Source organism: Falco rusticolus, chromosome 7, assembly GCF_015220075.1.
Source record: "Falco rusticolus isolate bFalRus1 chromosome 7, bFalRus1.pri, whole genome shotgun sequence".
Classification (NCBI taxonomy): Eukaryota; Metazoa; Chordata; class Aves; order Falconiformes; family Falconidae; genus Falco; species Falco rusticolus.
In genome coordinates this window covers 3,892,036-3,912,271 of record NC_051193.1, presented here as the reverse complement: position 1 = coordinate 3,912,271, position 20,236 = coordinate 3,892,036, and the positions used below count along the sequence as shown (strand labels likewise).

Sequence of the window (20,236 nt, the reverse complement as noted above, 5' to 3'; positions counted from 1 at the left end):
CGCATGCTTGCCAGGGGCAGAATATGCAAGCGGATCGCTGGCTTTGCAAACATCCTCCCTCTTAATAAAGGAGATGTTTATTTGCAAGAGATCTTACAAGCTGAGTAGAGGCAGCATTTAGAACAATGTAATTAACTCTGCTTCTGCATAAGGAATGTCTGAGGGTGGCAGTTTGCTTGTTTTGGTCACAGCTTTGTTCAGGCCGAAGTCTATTTAGCATCTCCTTTTCATCACATTACTCACAGCCCTGTCACACACAGTGGCACAGCACTGGGAAGTTTAAGGTCATGCACAGTTTTGAGACTAATTACAACCCATGGATTGCGTTTAAACTCTTAGAACTTTGATTATTACAGGTGGATTGGACCTATTCAATCAAAGTATGTAATATAAGAAGAGCTTGAGGTAAATGTCACTGCTTTTTAATCACTTCAGGCAAACCACGTATTCAAACACTTTCTCTATAGGTGACCTGCTGAGAGGGAAACTGGTGCCTTTATATACTATCATTTTGTGCACATTGGGGTTGCTGAGAAGCACCAGCATGCTCCAAAATGAAAACCTTCCCCAGAGCAGTCTAGCCTCCAGCTTAACCTCCTCTAAAAGGGATTAAGTTGACATTTGAACTCTTTGGAGAAACTATGTTCATGCTCTGAATGCCGTTTAATGGGTTTGGGGTTCTCCTTAAAGAGCCAGGCTTTCAGGCAACCTCCCTCCTTTCAGGAACCACCTCCGTTCCCCCTGTGGATGCCTCCACGCTTTCACGGTACTGACAGAAGCTCAAAGACCAGCATCTCCTCAGAGCAGAAGCCAACACTTCTCAACACCTCTGTCGTGCAGTCAGCCAGCACCACTTCAGCTCTCAAAGGCCTCTAAGTCCCCTTTGAACCCTGGCAAAAATCAAAGTGATGCGGTGGGTAAAACGACAGCAGCAGCTGGAAGCTGGTGAGATCAGGATTCTCTGGTTATTTTCTACCCATGGCAATACAAGCAGCGGTTTCCTTTAGCTGAAGGTACAAGATTGAAAAAGCAAATTCCTAGAGCGCATCCAAGCCACAGCACCTCAAAAGGGTGTTTGAGTAAGGATCTGCACAAACATGAGACAGCCGTGTTCCTGTCCACTCACAAATCCAAGCACAAAGCTAAGCCCCAGCACCAGTCTAACCTGGGGCAGATGAACTGGTTTGAGTTGCTCAAATCAGAACCGTTGTCTGCCAAGTTGTCGCAGAAAATAGTTGGTTCATTAAAAGTAAGTTTTTATTACCAAAAATTTCAGCTTTACAAAATACTCTCTGACTTTCAGGGCCAAGCTAACAGCAGTAGCTTTCTCCTCCTTCCACCAAATTTCTGTTGTTTAAAGGAAGTTCCTTCTGAGTCACTCCAGTACAAGGGAAAGCCGAAATTTAAAAATAACTCCTTGCTATCATGTCAGTGCCGAGAAGCTGCACATAGCAGTTCTGAGTGCTCAACCATTTCTAGTGCTGTTCCCTGTCCCTAGATGATCACATGAATACATATGTTTGCACCAACCAGCTGGGTGTCTGCTCTTCTGAAGGCTCAGCAGCCACCGCAGTAAGAGGACTGCGTCTGCCTTGTGAACCAGCTTTCTCTGGCTGGAGCTGATCATGGGTGAAGCTTGTCCCATTCATACCATGTTTCTCAGTAGCCAGCTCTGTGCAGGGTAAGTGCGATGAGCCAGGTCAGCTAGAGTGGAGCCTTCCCCTTTTTTCACTTCTGTCAAAGCAGAAAGTTCGCTATCTGAACACCATCTTTCAGCACTAGCGCTGCATGTGTCAGCACAAGAACAAGATGTTTCACGTTAAATTACTAGGGGCTGACTTGTACGTTTGACTGGCATCCAGGCTGTACAGATTCAGGAGGGAACCCAGCTAATCTTACTGCCTCAGCAGCACGTACTGCAGCTCTCACCTTTGACTCTCCAGTCCAAGCCAGTCCATAGCAGCACAGTCTGGACAGATGGCCATGCTCTGGCCCTTCCTCTGACCATGGTGCCAAAACTATTCCCTGATTCTGGACACAACTACTACAGCCTTTTTCTCTGGACTTCTCACTTTGCTCTCCAAATTAATTCAAGCTGCTGCTGTTAAGATTCTTGGCATGTAGTTCCCACTACATCACTCCTCTCCACATCCCATCCGCTCTCTGCCTGTTAGCTAGATATATCCTCATTTGTTCTGCAGTGCGCTCGCACCATCACTGTTTTTTGGCTTCTATCGCCTCATTCCTACTTGTCTGGCTAGACTTTCTCCCAGCTCTCTTGCAAGTGATATGAGCCAATACAAGCCAGTCTGCTATGGCTTGTCTTTGCTCTGCGTGGGCACAAACAATAGAGCACAACCTGAGGGTGGTTAGATAAGGTCACTTCACTGCTGACAAACAGAGACTGAATGGAAATATGGAGCTCTGGCTGGAGATTGTTCCACTACCTCCCCAACTCCACTTATTTCTTTCTTTCTGACTTTATCCTTCAAACCACAGGTTTCTTTGGGACAATGATGCTGACTATACGTCTCCTTGTACACCAGCTTAGGGTTTGGTGGATGCCCATGCTCATGCATCAGCAATACTTTGTACACGGTAGCTGCTGTCACACTCCCCACTGCCATGGGTGGCCAGCCACGGGGACTGCCAAAGTACTGCTGAGCATGGCAGAGCTGCGTGCACCGATACACACTTGGTGCCGTTTCAGTAACCATGGCTAAAATCTGATCTAAGCAAGCAGCTTATGTCGCTCAGGAACTATCACGCTCTGTATCTGCTCAAACATTTCATTTTTGTGACAACCGTCACTTACAGCAGCACAACAAAGGGTATGTTTATTCCAACAATGTTTGTGTGATAAGTACTCAGTTAATGGCACGCAAAATCTGCTGGCTGGTCCTTTTACAGGCCTGGAATCTAATTATTCTCTGGCAAGTTCCCCTGAAATAGAAGCAGTGTTGGCCTGCACGTCTAGCAGTCGAGACAAACTAATTGGAGTCAAACTGTACAGTGAGATAGGAGGAAGGAATAGCTTCACCGTGGTGGAGGTTTTTTCAGAGTTACCAAAGCCTGTATTCCTGCTTTCTTAGAGGAGCACCATTTGTGCAATTCTCCTACCTGCAGTCAGAGTTCAAGAAGTATTTGAATCGGAGTCACAAACTAGCACAAAGCTAGGTGGTCATGCACACCAAGTGAGATGATACCAACCTTCTGAGCTCGTGAGCAGCAGACAGCTGAGCGTGGGTTTCTGTACGGATTGTGATTCCAGGACCTCCACCTATGCTTGGTGACATCTTCCCTGCAGCCACACAGGGAGCTGGCTGGGGAGCACCCTCTAAACAAACCACCACATGGCAACATCTGTCTCCAATAAGAGTCTCAACAAACTTAGGTTCTCAGCTATTTTATAAGATAGAAAAGTAGATCAGTCTGAATATATTACACTTCTCCAGGCATTTGGCTTCTCAGTCACTTTGTAACAGGACATAAAAATCAAACCCCAACATGACTGAAAGGGAAATGTGCTCCTCGCTTTCCATTTCTACCTGGGTCATTAAATTACCCAGCCACTTTCTGCATCACTTGCTGTCTTAATCATCCAAATGAATTAATCTCCATGCCAGGCACACGCATGGAGTAGGATATAATTTTATCTCCTTTTGCTCTTGAACTCATGAAGTGTCACAGTTTTCACTGCAGGGGTACAGCAAGGCCTTGTTCTCTTAGGGCATCTTACACCCTGTCTCATGCGCAAGCTCACCACTGGATGCGCTGCATCTGGCAGAGGCAGGTTCTGCGTTCCAAGAAAGGGAGAAGGGAGAAAACATGTTCAGACGGAAGCCTCCATGCAGCCAGTGTTTACACATTGTGCTCCTGAACCAGTCTGGCACGATGCCGAGCTTAGGAAAAAACAAAGCGTGTGCCAGCCTCTTGGAAGCCGGATTTGACAAAAGCTCGGCTGCCAACTTGGCTGCTCTGGCTTATTGCTAGCGGCTATTTCAGAACAGTGCCTGACAGTCACAGGAAACACTCAGCCCGGCACATGAAGCACAGTGCCCAGACTGAGCCCGTCATGACGGACTGCCCGTGCATAACCAGGAGGACAGCAGTGGGAATGGGAACAGGTGGGATACAACTTTCCAAAGCCGTACGTCAGGTCAGAAGTGGGTGTAGAAACTAGGGCTGCTGCCTACCTCCAAGCCAGCCAACAGAACAAGCTGTCCTGTGCATTCGTTACTGATTAAAACACACCCCAAAAGAAGATCACACCCCAAAGGAAGGGAATCTGTTTTGGCAGCAAGACTGGGTAAAGCTCAGGTTGTGGATGAAGACTAAGACAGAACAGCTCCTCAGTTTTTACCACATGTTTGCAAGAAAGTGGCTAACAGTTTTCATGGGACTCTAGTTCCCGTTGTAAGGGGAAGATTTTGAAATATTGCTAGGTAAGATGTGCATGTTAAAGCATCTTATCTTGGGTCTCCAAGCCTTGTCAAGCACCTCTGTTGCTGAGAGAAAGCAAGTATGTTTTCAGAGAAGTGAAATAGTGATGAAGAAACAGCACTGAGAAACAGCCCGTAAGCCTGTGTTTTTAACACTGTGGTCTGCAGCATCTGTGTCATAAATTACATTAATTAAGCAGCACATTCCAATAAGCACAAAGGAGCTGAATTTCCAAGTGAAACTAAAGGCAGCATGACAGACTGCAGTGTTCCCCCAGAAAGCTGCGATTGAACTGTGTGTAACACACACTATGGTCATAGTCAAGGATGTAAATGCTGTGTAGCCAGAATTAGAAACAGAAGTGGGTGCAAGGGATACCAAAATCTTCTCGCATTCACACACACATCAGGAAATCATCAGTGCTAGATTCTGGTTCCCCACACCACCACCAAAAGTAAGGTTTTCTGCTGCCTGTGTTTATCAGTGATAGTAGGCAGGAGCTTCAATTAGATAATGCAGCTCCTGTAACACAGCAGCTTCTGTCCGGGGGCCCCCCGGGATGCCACAGTACCCTGGGCAAATCTGTGGAGAGTGAAACAGCAGCGTGCAGACCAAGAGCCCGCGGTAGCCCCGCAAGGCCCAGTGGATTAGCAAAGCAGTTCAGGAACGGCTGTGGAGGCAGAAAACATGAAACAAGCATCTGGAAACTTGGAGATCCTGAACTCATCCTGTAAGCACTCCCTGAAAAGCACCTCATCCATGGGCTGGCTTACAGCAGAGAGCTGAAGGAAAGCTGCAGGGGCTGTTTCACTCTGGCAGGCTCTTAAACTGACCTGCTGCCCAGCAGCCACGCATCTGACTGCTCAGAGCAGAGGCAAAGGGAGCACCAGTAAGCTCTGTGCCTGGACCAATGCTTCTGGGGCTGTACTGAGCGAAATAGCAATGGCAAGACAAAGCCCTGTCACTCATGAACTGATTTGGTCACAATCAGCCTTACCATAAATACGGGTAAAGGGAGGACAGACAAACAGAAGGGACAAAGAGAAGTGATAAGGAGCCTAAGAGGAATGTAAAGATCAAAAGGAACTTAACCAGACCTGAATGCCTTCCTGCATCTGATAGAACAGACTAGCCAGGGAGTAACCATGCTCTGGTTTAACAACTGATTTGTTTGCAGTGAAAGAGAGAGAAAAATGTGTGTCTGTGGGAATGTATAGTGTGCAAATCCATCTGAACACTAGCAGAACTGCAGACAGGTCTTCAGGGAGACGATGTTTTGTATATGAGGAGCCAGCCCAGTTCAGAGGAAAACATCTCAAATAGCTGTTTGTCATTAGCCCATCCTCCATCCTGACTGGAGATTTGCTGTCTGGCTACACTGGAAACCAGAGTACCTAGGCAACACCAGCTGCGGTTTCCAAAGCTTTAACTTTGTGGAGTCAGTAGCAAAGGGAAGGCTCTTCCTAAGCTTCTTATCCTTATGTGTATGATGTCTGGGGCTGGACCATCAACAGCTCCGAGCCTTGTTTAAACTCAAAGGGATCCACAGTGAAACCGAAGCCCCTTGACCTTCAGTAGCTCCCTCACACTGTGTCCCCTCTGGGGAATGCCTGTCAGCACAGGAGAGATCCTTGATTCATTTTTAGGTTGATGAGCAAAGCAAGCAGGGTCCCAGGTTAGCAACCAGCCAGGCATGGATTTGCAATGTAATAATAGCAACCACAGCGTCTCCCACAATAATCCTGAACAGCAGCGTCTCCTGAAGCCAGAGAAACACCACACAGCTCTCCAGGCCTTGCAAAATAGCTTCATTATCTCTGCCATACTTTGCTCTCCATCTGGTCTGATCAGCTGGAAAACAGCAGAGTTTGAAATCCTGCCTTGTGCTGAGATAGCAGCTGAACCTGCAACAGCAAAACCAGGGGCAGCCTGGGGTTCACAGAGGGAGCAAGAAGGGAGCTGCAGGAGAGGAGAAAGGGGAGGTGGCTGCGGGATGCACAATGCCTTGGGGTAACACAGGGAGAGCAGGAGTGCCTGGGGTGACCTGCAAGGTTGGCACACAGCTGTCAGCTCGCAGTTCCTGCACCTGCTGATTTCACGATACTCCTGCAAAACAAATCTTCTGCCTGCATTTACTGCTCCCTCTTGGATGCTGGCTGATGGCAAATGGGGTGTGAATTTCCTGTGAATGTGATTTAGTTCTGGAAAAGAGTTTTGGTTTATGCTAGACAGCAATCTGTACGCTGTAATCTGTAATCCAGGAGTTGATCTAGCTGTAGAGCAGAGGCCTCAGCCCTTGGAGCAGTCCTGGAAGAAGGTGGCAGGTACACAGTGTCCTAATTCCTGTGCCTCCCTGCAGCATGCTGGACAAAGCCACCAGGCAGAGAGAGGCTGCCTGAAATACCTGCCTGTTCGGTTCAGCAGCTGGGTAACGTGAGCCTGCTCTCTGTGCTGCAGTGCTGCAAGAGCTATTCAAGGATGGATTTCTCAAAGTTTTGTCATTTCAAGAGAGCGGAAAATAAAATACCCATGGGTCAAAGCATCCAAACAGCCTGAGAACTACTCTGAAAACAGGCCTTTCCTCTGCCCCTTTCACATGCTTTTGCATGTGCCAAGTGCCAGGGTGCACTCAAAGCAGACACCAGACACTGTCTCGACAGTCAAGAGCTCTCCCAGCACTGCTGGGATGGCGCAGCTCCCCCAGGAGAGCACATACGCCTCTGAGCATCCCACACGGGCTGCTCACTGGGCCTTGAAGAGCTTGCTTCCCTGGCTACATGGGCAACTTCTGCTCCTAGCGCCTAAGTTCAGGGTTTATTTTACCTGGTGAGACTCCAGCCCTGCTAAACAGTGTCAGTCTTCATCTCTTTTGGATTTTGTTATTTGCTCATACTTGTGTGCTCCATTACTGAAGTAGAGTGAGCATTCTGCGTTGTAACTCCATGGATAAAAAAACCTCTGTCGGGCTAACAGGCAGCTTCGGCTTCCAAGTTCCCCCTTGCATACAGCCTGGGAGGCATTCAGGAGTGGCCTCTGCAGCAAGTGCCTCTTGGAACAATCAGCTGTACAGCAGGGGTTGAGCACGTGTGTGCGATCGAAGGGCACTGCTCCCTTTCCACCTCCCCTGGAGAGCCCAGGCAGCCCAGCACAGCATGTGGAAGGGGGCTAGAAGCACGGGCCAATCCATTTCAGTTCCAGTTTTGCTGGAGTGGGGCAAACTCTGCTGTAAGGATTTCCCCCACATCATGTTCCACTCCACAGCAGACAGCTCCCTGGCCACCTCCTCCCCACATTTCCAACTTGCATGAGAACAGGTGGAGCCTGAGTAACTTCAGAAATACTAACTACAAAGACTTGGTAAACAAGAGTCAGGATAAAGCAAGCAGTGAAAAGCATTGAAACTAGCAACGGAATAGTCTAATACAAAATAATAACTGTGTGTTAAAATATCAGAAGCTCAGGAGATCACATTCAGGCACAAAGCCTTTCCTTCCACAAACTTCTGCACAGCAAGGCAACCCCTGCAGCAAAATGTGGTTTTCAGAGAAATCAACAGGTCCACATGGATGTGCTCTGCTTGCACAATAAGATCTGTGTCCTGGTTTGCACATTCAGGCCTGGAGAACAAGCGAGTGTACTTTCAGAGTCCCATTAACCATCCAGGCTGACTGTCTTTCATGCAGACCCATTCAGTTGCCTGCCTCTCCATGACACAAGTTTCTGGCATGCCGAACCCCGCTGATCAGACCTTAGCAGGAATGTTTATGCTAACACTAACAAGCTGCTGCTTTAACGTGTCCTCAGAAGAGTGCTCCAGGCTGCCTGCACACATCAGCTGCTGTATATTTTGACATTTTTGTTGTTGGTACTGATGAGGGAGAGAAAATTACTTGTATTTCAAATAGAAGTTTAAATGCTGGAGCACAAGACCAAAACATCAAGGAAGAGAGCCCGCTGCCAAGCCACCCTAATCCGAGCACTTTCCTCCTCTGTATTTAGCATTCCTCTTAATGGAATTTGGACTACAGCTAATGCTGATTAACATTTCCATGTTAGTTATTTCACATAATCTTTTCTCCAGCTGTGGCAGAGACTAGAAACACATAATTTATACTCGTTCAGTCAATGATTAAGCGTGCTTTCCTAGCTCTTGCCAGCCAAAGCGACTGAGAATGAAACGCTACTATGTTTAACTGATGCTAATATGGACCAATTCCTAAATGCAGGAATAGTGTCCTTTCCCTATAAACCTCTGCCTGGATAACAAGATTTTGACTGCAGGCTAATCCTGGGGTGGGAAGAAATCAGTATTGGTATGAGGCATGGGAGGCAGAAGTGCCGACATGAATGAGCACTGCACTTTTTAGTGATGGAGCACTGGTAACCGCCAGCCCATAAATAATACATCTAATTTTACACCTGCACTCATTCTTCCGTGCTAGGAATTCGGCGCACATATACTGCAGCTTAAAATTAGAGCAGGTTACAGACATGATCTTTAACATGTTAAAAGTAGAAACATGCCAATGGGTGCAATGTTCTCACCCCATAGCTCCAGCCTGTTTCCACTCAGGGTCGGCAGGAACATACCAGACACCGCTCAGGGCACCTACAGCGTTTGGTTACATGGTTTGGGCAGCGCGGCACAAGCACAGCACCCGGCGTGGCTGTGTATGCCAGCATGGCACCGTGTGCCGCGCTGCCTCAGGGCTCTGATCGAAGCAGCCCCCAGCAGCTGCTCATGGGGGAAGGGAGGTTTTGGGGTGTCACAGCAAAGCATCCAGAGGAGGGGTTTTGAACGTCAACCACCGAAACTTTTAGTCACCTCTGTCAAACACCAGCTCTGCCAGACAAACCTGCTGTGCTCCCGCCTCAGCTCCACCTGGCGCCGTCACTGCCACAGCCTTCAGCACTGCCCGTCAGCATCGCGGCAGCTCTGGGCGATGAGAGATGCAGGGAGCTGAGCAGAGGTAAGAAAGAGGGTCCCTGAGCTGACCCCTGGCAGGTCTCTGTGACTGCACACCATGCTGCTGGACATGAGGTCTCTGTCTCACTGCATGCTCTCCTTCCAGCACCGGCCTCCCCAACCTCCTCTTACCCCTGTCTGCCTCAGTTTCCCCCGCTCCTGTAGCAGGAGTGCTGATTTCATCTCCTCAGATGCTCAGAGGACTGGCTCAGGCACCAGTTGGGATAGCTGGGCTTTTCCTCATTTAAAAAAAAAATCCCAAACACTTTGTGACACACTAGTTCTTAACCAAAATTAATTTTCAGGTATCATTAATTCTCCCAGGATGAAAAAGAAATAACGCTAGCATGTGTCGCTGCATCTAGATGTTTGCAAGACACTCTTCAAGCACTAGAGGTACTTCTGCTGTATGAAGATGAGAAGAGCACTTTCTGGAAAGCAGAGGGCTCCTTATAAGCAGCAGGGAAGAGCCGCACCTTAAACTCTGTGGACCCTTACACCCACTGCCAACATTGGCTTTACGGCAGGACCAGCATTTTACTCATCTTGACCTGTGGGCAGGTGAGGTTACGGCTGCCACACAGGTTCAGCTGGGGCAAAGAGACACATCAGAGCAAATTACGGGGAAGAGCTTCTGATGTGAAACTCCCGTGAGAAAGAACAAACAAGAGAAACTACTCCCCAGCCACTCCCAAGGCTAATTGCTGAGAGCGATGGACCAAGAAGCATGCAAGGAAGGTCCAAGCAAGTCATTATCCTGCCTTGGGAGGAGGATCACCATCACCTTCACCTCCAGCCAGGTTCAAGCGCTGGCTTGGAGGTTTGCGTGTGTCAGGGCTCCCAAATGGCAGCCCTGTCACACTGGTTTGGGCACAGTGGAGATACCAGCCCTGGGCTGGGCTGGTGGCAGGACCAGGACATCAGGACCAGCAGGGGCTGCCAGCAGCAGGCAGGAGCTCAGGCAGCAATGGCATTCCTCACTCCTGGGGTCCCACGGCATCACTGATGTACTTAAGGCAATCCAGAGAGTAAACAGGGAAAAGTGGAAATCCCTTGCAAATCAGCACAGCCCAGAGCCTGCCATGCAGCTCTCCTGTTTTGTCCCAGTGTCCCTTAGATGTCAACAGGCATCGAAGCAGCAATGCCAGGCAGCCGAGAGCACCAGGGACCTGCCCTGCGGTTTTACATGACCTGGAAGCAAAGAGCTGACCCATCCTTTAAGCACCGAGCACCTTCACAGTCTGGGGAGGGGACAGGGCTCAGCAGCTGAGGAAGCCAGAGCACAGGGAGGCGACCTGGAGCGGAGCCAGGAGAGACTGCAGAGCCCCCAGGTCCCCACCTGTGGAAATCTTCCCTTCCTTGTAGTTTAAAGAAATGCGGACCAGAGAGCGAGCCTTTCTGGTTGTCATGCATCTGTGCATCAGCTGTGCCAGGCAGAAGCTGAGCCTTCAGCAGGGCTTGCTGACCTCTAGAGTAGCATCCAGGCACCAGGCACCGCTCGCCGCGGTGGTAGGGGCACGGCTTGACGTAGGGCCGCAGCTGAGCCAGAGAGGAAACAACTTCAGCTGCAGCCAGTCCCGTCTGCGGGGCTGGGCTGCCGTCAGGTACGCTCCGTGGGGGAGAAGCACTTCACTCCTCGGATTACCTGTGTTGGAGCCTCAAGAAATTAGACAATGGGGTTGTTTTGCAAGCTGTAACAACCCAGGCAGGAACTCCAGAGCTCCCTTCTGACCCCTCCAGAGGTATTTCGAAATAATATTTTTAAAAAGTAAACCAAGCCTGACAGACAACAGAGTTTTCTTGAGCTGTCTGTGAGGAAGGGAAAGCAATGGAAATCACCAATTGCCTTCCTCTGATTAAGACTGAGCCCTTCCACTTGTGCGACAGCTGCCCCATGGCACACATCCCTCTTCCCCTGCAGGCAGAGCCACCTGGTGGGACCTGCACTGTGGTTGGGACAGGCCAGCAGCTCTGCCAGCCGGAACTCTGAGCCGTTTCAGAGCAGCCTCAGGCACATCTACCCCAGCCCTGATAGAGCCAATGCTGCTGGGGCAGCCGTGGGGCTCGCTGGGACGACGCTCAGCCCATTTCCATGGAGAACTCAGCAATAAAGATGAGATGAGAGAGGAGCAGGAGCTTCATTAGTCCAATTCAGAGAGCTGGGCCCCTGGATAATAAATCTTTCTTGTTTGTACAGAAAGGGGACGCCGGGTTTCCACTCTCCACCCAATTAAAAAACAAAAGCTTTGATTGCAGCAGCAGCAGTGTCCAGCTGATAAGATGCGCACAGCTCAGTGGGGTGGCTGCCCTGACCGCAGAGCCAGCACACAGTTCGATGCTTCTGGGCTGGTCTCTGCCATGCCAAAGCCACTTTCCCTGTCCCTCAGGGCACACATGAGGGCTGTTGCAGGGCCAGAAGCCAAGGTAGATGCACTGTGTCATCTCCCAGGCACGGGTTTCCAGGTTCAAGTGTGCCCGTACCTCACCAGAGACCCACGGACCCCCATCTGCTGTGCCAGGGACCCGGTAAAGCCACAATGGGGCCAATGTGAGGAAACCGCAGTGAGAGGGCAGCAGCTGGGAACACCGGACACCAGCTCAGTGCTCCCGATGAGCAAGAGTCACATTCGTCAGCGTGCTGCAGCATCAACAGTGACGGCAACAATGTCCACCAGTAACAAATGTAACAACGGGAGAAAAATTCTTGAAACAGCACACAGCAGCTTTGCCAGGAACCATCCCCAGTTAGGGACCAGCTGGTATTTTTGCTCCCAGAGCACCCACTGTCAGCACATCTGCCCTCCCGTGCCCCTCTGCCCTGTGTGCCCTGGCCACCAGCTGCCCTGTCCTGGGCCACGTCACCACCAGCCTCTGCCCCGTCCCATGGGAGCCTCTGTCCGATGCCCTCCTGGGTGTTACTCAGCTGGTGGCACAAACCATCTGGGACACCACGGAGAGATGTTCAGCCACAAGCAGCCTCCCTACCGAGCTTCTCCAGCTTCACCTCAACATCCCCAATCCACTGAGGGCTCTGACATGGGGGACAGGCAGCTGCAGGCTCTCAGGTGACCATCAGCCCTCGGTTTTATGTCAGCACCTCTGCCAGCCCCGGGGAAGCCTGTAGGGCACTCGCCTCTTCCCTGCCCACCGCCCCCAGTCCTCCCAAACACATTTCCAGACAGGAGCAGAACAACATGGAGAGGGCAGGGACCCAAAGCTGTGGTTGCCCAAGGCATCACTCCTGGCAAACCCTATGCTGGCTGGAAGGAGGGCTGTCCCACACAGCGTCTGTGCAGGGATCCTCCATTACCCCCCTGCCCAGCAGCTTTCCCTCCTGGGCCACAGATGCAGCCCCACGGGGACACATCCAGGCACGAGCTGAGCAGCTTCTCCCCCTCTCCTGGCTGGTGACACAGCAGAAGGCTGGGAGCAGGCAGGCTGGGCACACTGCACCATCATCCCCAGCTGAGCCTGCCTGGGCAAGGGGGAAGCACCGCAGGAACCGACCAACCAGGTCTACACCAAAATGGCACAGGGACCAAACTGAGAAACTGATGCTATTTTGAGGGCAGAGCAGCAGCTTAGGGGTTTTTCTGTCCTTTAACATCACCTCATTTTGCTGTCGAGGGACCCTGGGCTTCCTCAGCCAGGTTTGTGTTCACCAAGTACGGCTCTAAAACCTCTGGGATAGAGGGAAGGTAGCCCCTTCCCCACACCCTGGCCTCCTACAGGGGAACAGCCCTGAGCCCCCACCAGTTTGGGTGGACCTTGTCCCACTCCCTAACTGCCACCCCAGCAAGCAGTCTGGCTCTCCCATCTCTGCCATGCAGGCCAGCTCCCTCCTTCCTGGGGATGTTGGCTGAATCCAGCACCCAAAATCCAAAGGTGGAAAATGGTCCATGTCAGAGCACGGAGGGCAGCTGCCAGGGTATGGCTGCAAGGCCCAAACGGCAGCGTGCCTGGCACAGAACACCTCCCTGCCCACACAAAAGCTTTAGGCAGTGTCACAAGGCAACCAGACTTTCATGAAAGGTATGCGCAGGCATGTCTGGGCAGCGGGGCGCTTTCGCAAGCTGTCCTGGGCAGCTGAACACCTTCGGGGAGTTGGTGCAGGGCTTCAGGGTGCACCAGAGAGCTCCTGTGCACTGGAGTTTAAACAAAGATGAGCTTTTACTTCCCAGAGGCAGCTGGAGGCTGCAGAGAGGGAAAACATCTCCTCTTCTGTGCTGGTCCAGCACCGCCAGGATTCCCACTCTGCTGATGGGATGCATGAGGGGCCGAGTGCTTCCCAGCCTCACCAGGCTCTCGGAGCCTCGCCCCTCTGTGCCACCGCAGCATTGCTGTCTCGTGCTGGGAAAAGGCGCCTGGTGGAGTTGGAAAGGCTGAGACCTGCAGCTACCCTGCCACCCCAGGACTTTGCAGGGGTGAGGAGTTCCCAACGAGACTGTTTCATAGTGACCAGGGGAAGTCACTCAGAGTTAGCAGAGGTTTGGGAGCAGTTAGAAACCTCGTTCTGACGTGGCAGGTAGCCACATGTTGGCATTTAGAAAAGGAAGAATTTTGGGGGAAAGCATTTTTTTTGCGCAATGTTCTCCAAATCTAAAAACCCAACAACACAACCCAAAACTTCCTAAAGCATTGGTGCCCCCCTGCTTCCTGCGGACATGCTTTCCTGCAGCTGCCTCCATGTGGCCCTGGGGACAGAAGGGAAGAAGGGAGTAGGGCAGAAGAAAAAAAAGAGTGAGAAGAAAACCAGTAAGGAACTAAAAATTTCACAGCACTATTTCATTTGCGGAATCTGTTCAGATGCACAATTTGCCAGCAGCCTTTCACAAAATTTCTCATGCTGCTCCGCAGAATCCCAGGTAGCCCTGGGAATTAATGTTATTTCTCAGTAAGTCTGCTCTTTACAGTGCTCACAGCAGGAGCAACATGTCGCGTCCTGGGAGGAAGCAGGGCTGCAGTGCACGGGTCCCTGGCTGGTCAGGGACAAAACCCCACAGCAGCCTAAATGAAAGCACCGGGGGAAGGAGGGCTGGTCTTGGTCACCGCTTCCAGCCCATGACACCGCGCTCTCACCCAGGCTTTGATCTCTGTGAGATGCCAAGGAGGGAGTGTGCACAGGGGTTTGTTTTTTTCCAGCTCCATTAGCTGACCTAATGAAGTAATGACATCCCTCTGCAGCCCTGGAAGAAGGAAGCATTTCCCAGCTGATGTAGTTGCTCCTGAAAGGCTGCTTTAAAGAATGAACTAATTAGCAAGCAGCCTTCATTTCTGGATTTAGCAACCCTTCAGTGCAAATTAAAGGTGACAAGCAGCGTCCGAGCTGAGAGCTGCAAGCCTCACCACAATGGGTGCTCCTCATCCTCCTGCCAAAGACTGGTATCTGCGTGGGGTTGCACAGCTCCCATAGGAGCCCTCCCCTCCACTCGCATGCTTTGCTGGGGGGTGCTGCCTGGCCAAGGGCTCCCAAACCCACTGAGCAGCTGGTGGGACTCAAGGGTGATGGAAAGCCATTTGGGAAGTGAATCGTGGGCAGCTGGCACTCGCTGCAGTGGTTCTGCATGTCAGGCATCCCTCCTGTCACACACAGGTGGGAAGGCACAGCCAAAGGCTGACACAGGCAAGGGTGCATTTTTAAAAGCATTAAACATTGCAGGCACATCCATGCATCACCACCCCTGCCTTCCCAGTCTTACAGCGTAGAAATAGGAAGAAACACTGTGATTTCTGTGCAGAAGCAAGCAGCGGGCCAGGCACAGCACAGAGGAGCGAGCCCAAGCTTTACCTGTGGCTGGGCAGCAGCAAGCAGCTCCAGCTGGGAGTGCAGCAGGGTGCCGCGTCCCACGTCTCCCAGAAAGTGCCGGTGTGGGCTGCGATTTTTCTGTGGGAAGGATGCCCTTGAAAAGTCCATCCCCTGCGGCCCCAGCAGTGGGGGACATCCTGCAGGCAGCCCCTGCTCATGGGCAGGAGGCGGCAGAGGCCCTTTGCCCTTCCCCATCCTCTGCCTCTGCCCCTGCTGGGGGGTTTTGTTCAATATTAGCTGGACGAAGCAATAGAGAAAACCACCCAGGCTGCTGATCCTGCTGGGCTTTAGCTTCCTCCTTCGCTTGCTGTAGATCTTTCTTGAAAGACACCGACCTTGGCTAATGGACTAGAGCTTCCTCTGTGGCTTCTGGGGGTGCCCCCAGGGCCCCCTCCCGGCCCCAAATGCAGGTGAGCCCCTGCAGACATCCTGACCACCTGGGCAGTAACTCCAGTCTTTTCCTTTCTCTGCCTCCTATGCCACAGATCAGGCTCCCTCCTTCACACAGATATGGGTGGCTGGGGTGACGCTTTGCAAGCACAGAGAGCAGCAGCAGTCTGTCGCTGCAGCTTTCAGCGTAGTGGGCTCCGGATCAACGGAGCAAGGAGGAAATCCAGGCATTCCAGAGGAATACAATGTGCCTTGGAATATCTGTTCCCCAAATATGCCATGCCTCCAGATTCTCAGAGCTGGTGTAAGATGCCAAGGAGGAAAAAAAAGGAGAAAGGGAATGCCATGGCAATGGAAATCTAATGGTGCCACCCAGCAGCAGCCATGGAGGATCCTCGAGGGGAGACACTTTCTGGCAAACCTAGGCATCCCCTGCTCATTCCTGGCCCCAGAGCGGCTACAGAAATCTGATTTACTTGGAGAGTTACAGTTTCCTGACACCCAGGAAGGCAGCGGACCCTGCAGCGGGGCTGTGAGGCTTCAGAGCCACATTTGCCTGGGGAATGTGCCACCAGCAGGTCCTTTGGGGTGATGGGCCGGGAGTGCTGGGGGAGCGCGCTCTGCAGGTGCTCTCCCCTCTCCACGTTTCTCCATCGTTCAATTCACTAATTCCACTTTGTGTTACTAATTAACAGGAGTGAGTAGGGCACAGCTTTGGCATAATCCCCATGTGGCATTAGAGCGCGTGTGAAGCCTGGCGAGCGCCCACATGCAAAAGCCTATTGCGGTTAATAGGGAGCCACACGTAGACTTAATGGACTTTGGCTCAAGCCCCGCAGGGGGATCCGTTAGCTCTTTATTCCCCAGTGTAAGCTCCTTATCTCTCGCATGGAGGCAAAGTGGGCTCCTTCCCGCACCCATGGCAGGGCTGAGCCCTGGCACGCTGGCACAGCCCCACATTCCCAGGCAGCCAGAGCGGCGTGGGGCAGCTCCGCCACGCGCAGTGCCACCATGTGATGCGCCTGCACCCACCGCAGCACAGCCCCAGGGGGGCACAGCCCGAAGCACCATGGACACCGTGCACACAGGTCACGGCTGGAGGGGACACCAGGGGAGTGTTTACAGGGGGAAGCGCTCACCTGTAAAGATGCCATGGCTGAGCTTGGGCAAAGTCGCAGTGAGGGCTCTGCTACCTCCTCTCTCCAGTCCATCCTGCGGAGCCAGAGCAACGGCCGAGGCAGCTGAGCTCATGGCGGGGGACTCGCCATGAGGCTGGAGGGACATTAGGGTCTCATTTGACACAAATGCTGCTGTGCTGGGCAGACTCTAAATGGCAGCAGGAAAACAAGGCAAGGATGCACCCAGCCCTGCACACCCCACGGCACAGGAAATCACCCGCAGATCGGAGCAAAGGAAGGAAAAAGGCGAAACAATGCGGGGGGCAGGACACACCACTGAAATGCCGGCTGCTGCGCAGCACTGCCTTCCAGCTGCAGAGCTGGGGTCACCCTCAGAGGCACAGTTAATAAATTGCTGCTTATTGACAACCTCCTAAATAAAATCATTTTCCACGTGTAAAAGCACCTTCTGCAGGAGGGAAAAGGCCAGTTAAGCTCCCCCAGGCTCGGTTGCTCCATGCTGTGTGCCGGGAGGGAGGCAGGGGCTCTTCCCAGTCTGCTCAGCATGGGGCTTGTGGTGCCCTGCTGCCAAAGGCCCCCCTGCCAGGCCACCGTGTTTGGGCTCCAGCACTCTACACTTGAAAACATTTAACTTCCTTCTCCACAAACTCCAAAACCGCAGCTGCTCCAGCGAGTACAACCCTGTCTGTGGCACTAAGGCACACAAAGCTCTGGCCCCATGAGTGCACGCAGCCTCCCTAGGATCAGCCAGAGGGCTCCGAGTTCGCCATCCACCTCTCCAGGGATACACGGACCAGACAGACATGGATACCGGCACAGCCCTGATCACTCACTCTTCCCCATACCTACCTCAAAAGAGACTCAGCTAACCAGGGGGATGAGTCCCTGTCAGTGGTCTGGCCTTGGAGCTGCGAGGTCACTGCGCCTTGGGACAGGACACGTGCCCCACACTGTTTGGAGCAGAGGGGGCTGTTATTCAAGTGGGTACAAGGCATGTGTTTTAACCCTCCACCTTGAGAGAGACACAGCCTGTATTTCAGCCAGGCTTTAACTCTGAGCTTCGAGCTTCATGTGAAATTGCTGCCTGAAAGCAAACAACTAATGACTCAGGCCAGAACGAGTTCACCCTTCCCAGGAGGGGCTGTAAGGAGCAGAGGCTTCCCAGCTCAGAAGGGCAACACGGCACCAGGCGCATCCCCTCCGTGGGGAGGCCAAGCACCACAGGAGCAAAGCCCTGGGAACCTTCCACTCCTGCAGCAAAAATGTGTCTTACCTGAAACACCCTGAACCGGGGACACAGGGCCAGTGCTGCAGTGCTCACGAAGCCTCAGTGCTGGCCCAGCCTCCAACTGGCTGCTCGCCTTGCTTCCCCGCGCAGAGACTTGCTGCACCACACGCAAATGCACCTGTAAAAAAACCCCATCTAATAATTTCTCAGGAGTTGTGCACAGAAGCAGCAAAAGGAGGAACAACCCCTCCAACCCTGACCGTTCTGCAAAAGCACAGCAGGCTCCCTCCGTGCGAGGGGACCACAGCTCTGTGACCCTCCTGGGCTACAGGCCTTGCCTAGGTGGGCTGCGGGATGGCACCCCCAGCCCCCTCTCCCACCCTCACGCTGGCCATCCTGCTCTTGGTTTTCCAAGAGTTTTACCCAAGTAACAACTGAAGGATCACCAGAAGGATCCACCCAGGTCTCAGGTACAAACGCTGTTCTACCAACATGAGCATGCCGACAGCAAAAGGTTGTTTTCACTCTCGGGGCAGTCTGGCAAAGGATAAACCCATTGTTCAGGCTCAGAACACAGTCTTGGCTCTTCGTCTGGGTCATGGCCATGATGAATAAAGAGCAGTAGCTAATTAGCCTCATGAAGCTGTTCATTAAACGCTGAGAAGAGGGCACAGTGATTCTAACAATACCAGGCAGCGAGTGGAGCGCACATCTCACACCCACCTGCATCTGGAGCTGTGTGCTCCGGAGCTTCTGCTCCCACCAGCCCGGAGCTGGGCGAGGGAGCCCCCAGCCCCCGTGGCAGCTCCCAGCCTTCGTGCCTGCCCTACGCTTCCCTGGGTGGATTCCTGCACTCCCCTGGGTGGATTCCTGCGGGTAGGAATCTGCCTCGGAAGCAGTGCAGCTGCTCCCCAGCGCTGCCCCAGTTTCCATGGCAACTTCCACTCACATCATTGCTCAATATTGTTCTTTTCCATTTAACAAGAGACCCCTGGTGCTCTTTTAAATAGTTCATTATGGTCTGTGTTCCAGCAGCCCATCCCTCAGCCAGCACCGCCCTGTACAAAAACAATCAATTTTGCACTGTTTGTGCCTGGGTACAGAGGCAGGCGGAAGAGGGTGGGACATAGCCCTGCTGGAATCTTGTCCAGGCACCCCCCTCAAGAGCCAACCACCAAGAATTTGAGGCTGCTCCCACCCTCCCTGGGCCCAGGCCAGCCCATTCCCACCTCTACACGCAGGCAGTCGCCCTGGGTAGGGTGCACCCCGCGTTCAGGGCAGTGCGTGGGTGCGGGACCCTGCGAGGCAGCCGGTGCAGACTCACACCCGCCAGCACCAGAGCAGCCCTGTGGCAGAATGGTGCTCAGATCCCCAGACGCTGTGGTTTCCTGCCATAACAGCTGTGATTAAAACCTGGTATTTTGCCTAGAAATAGCTACTTAGACCCCAGCCAAGTCATGCAGTACTTTTAATAGACGTGACCAAAGACCTCATTCATCTTCCCCATAGACACCCCAAAGAGCGCTGCACTCCTGGCACAGGGGTGCAGCACGCGTGTGAGATGGGGTTTAATGCTTTGCTGTCTGCGGGAGATGAAGCCACTTCTCGGGGAGCTCCAGAGCCTGTCCTGCAGATGCCGACTCACAGTAAGAAAGCAAACCCGACGTACTGAATTTGGTCCAGCAGACTTCCCTTCTTACTGCGTTGGGAATTACCTTCTCAGTAATGAAGCGTGCAGGCACATGGTTTACAGAGAGGAGTTACTGTAAAATTGACCTAAATGAGCCATTACAGAAGATTTTCTTAATAGGCCTAAGGGCAGGAGAAGACTTAGAAGATCTAAACAGGACATGGCTCCCAGACAGAGTTTAGCTGAGAGGGCTGGAATAGCAAGTTCCTACCTTCATGGTGCCTGAGCACAGACAAGCTGCCTTGGGAAATACACAGGGAAGCAAGGAAAAGAAACAAAATCTAGACAGGACAGACTTACACAATAGTGTAATCTGTGTAACTGTGCAGCTCGGAGCCAATTCCATTAGCGACCTTCCCAGAAAAAGTGCATAAGCTTGCAGGGAACTTGCAACATCCTGAAGAGAGATAAGCTTTACATGCCTGATCCAGAGAGGTCAAAGCCAAGTACAACACAAATCTGCCCATGAAAATAAGAAACAAGGCACCTTTGCAGCGTCAGACCCTCTTTCCTGTCCGCATTTGTTCACATTTCTCTTAAAAGCATTTCTTAACCACCTACTTGGGCTTTGGCC

The 20,236-nt window shown here is 52.1% G+C and overlaps 1 protein-coding gene across 1 annotated transcript in view; it reads right to left on the bottom strand.

Annotated features, from left to right (window-relative positions):
- Nucleotides 1–16,944, bottom strand: part of UACA (uveal autoantigen with coiled-coil domains and ankyrin repeats) — a 49,605-nt gene extending 32,661 nt beyond the window's left edge. Inside the window, exon 1 of the mRNA XM_037395164.1 lies at nt 16,745–16,944. Within this exon, the coding sequence (XP_037251061.1) occupies nt 16,745–16,816 (72 nt within the window). The 5' untranslated portion in view covers nt 16,817–16,944. The remainder of the gene's footprint in view (nt 1–16,744) is intronic.
- Nucleotides 16,945–20,236: the final 3,292 nt, after the last annotated feature.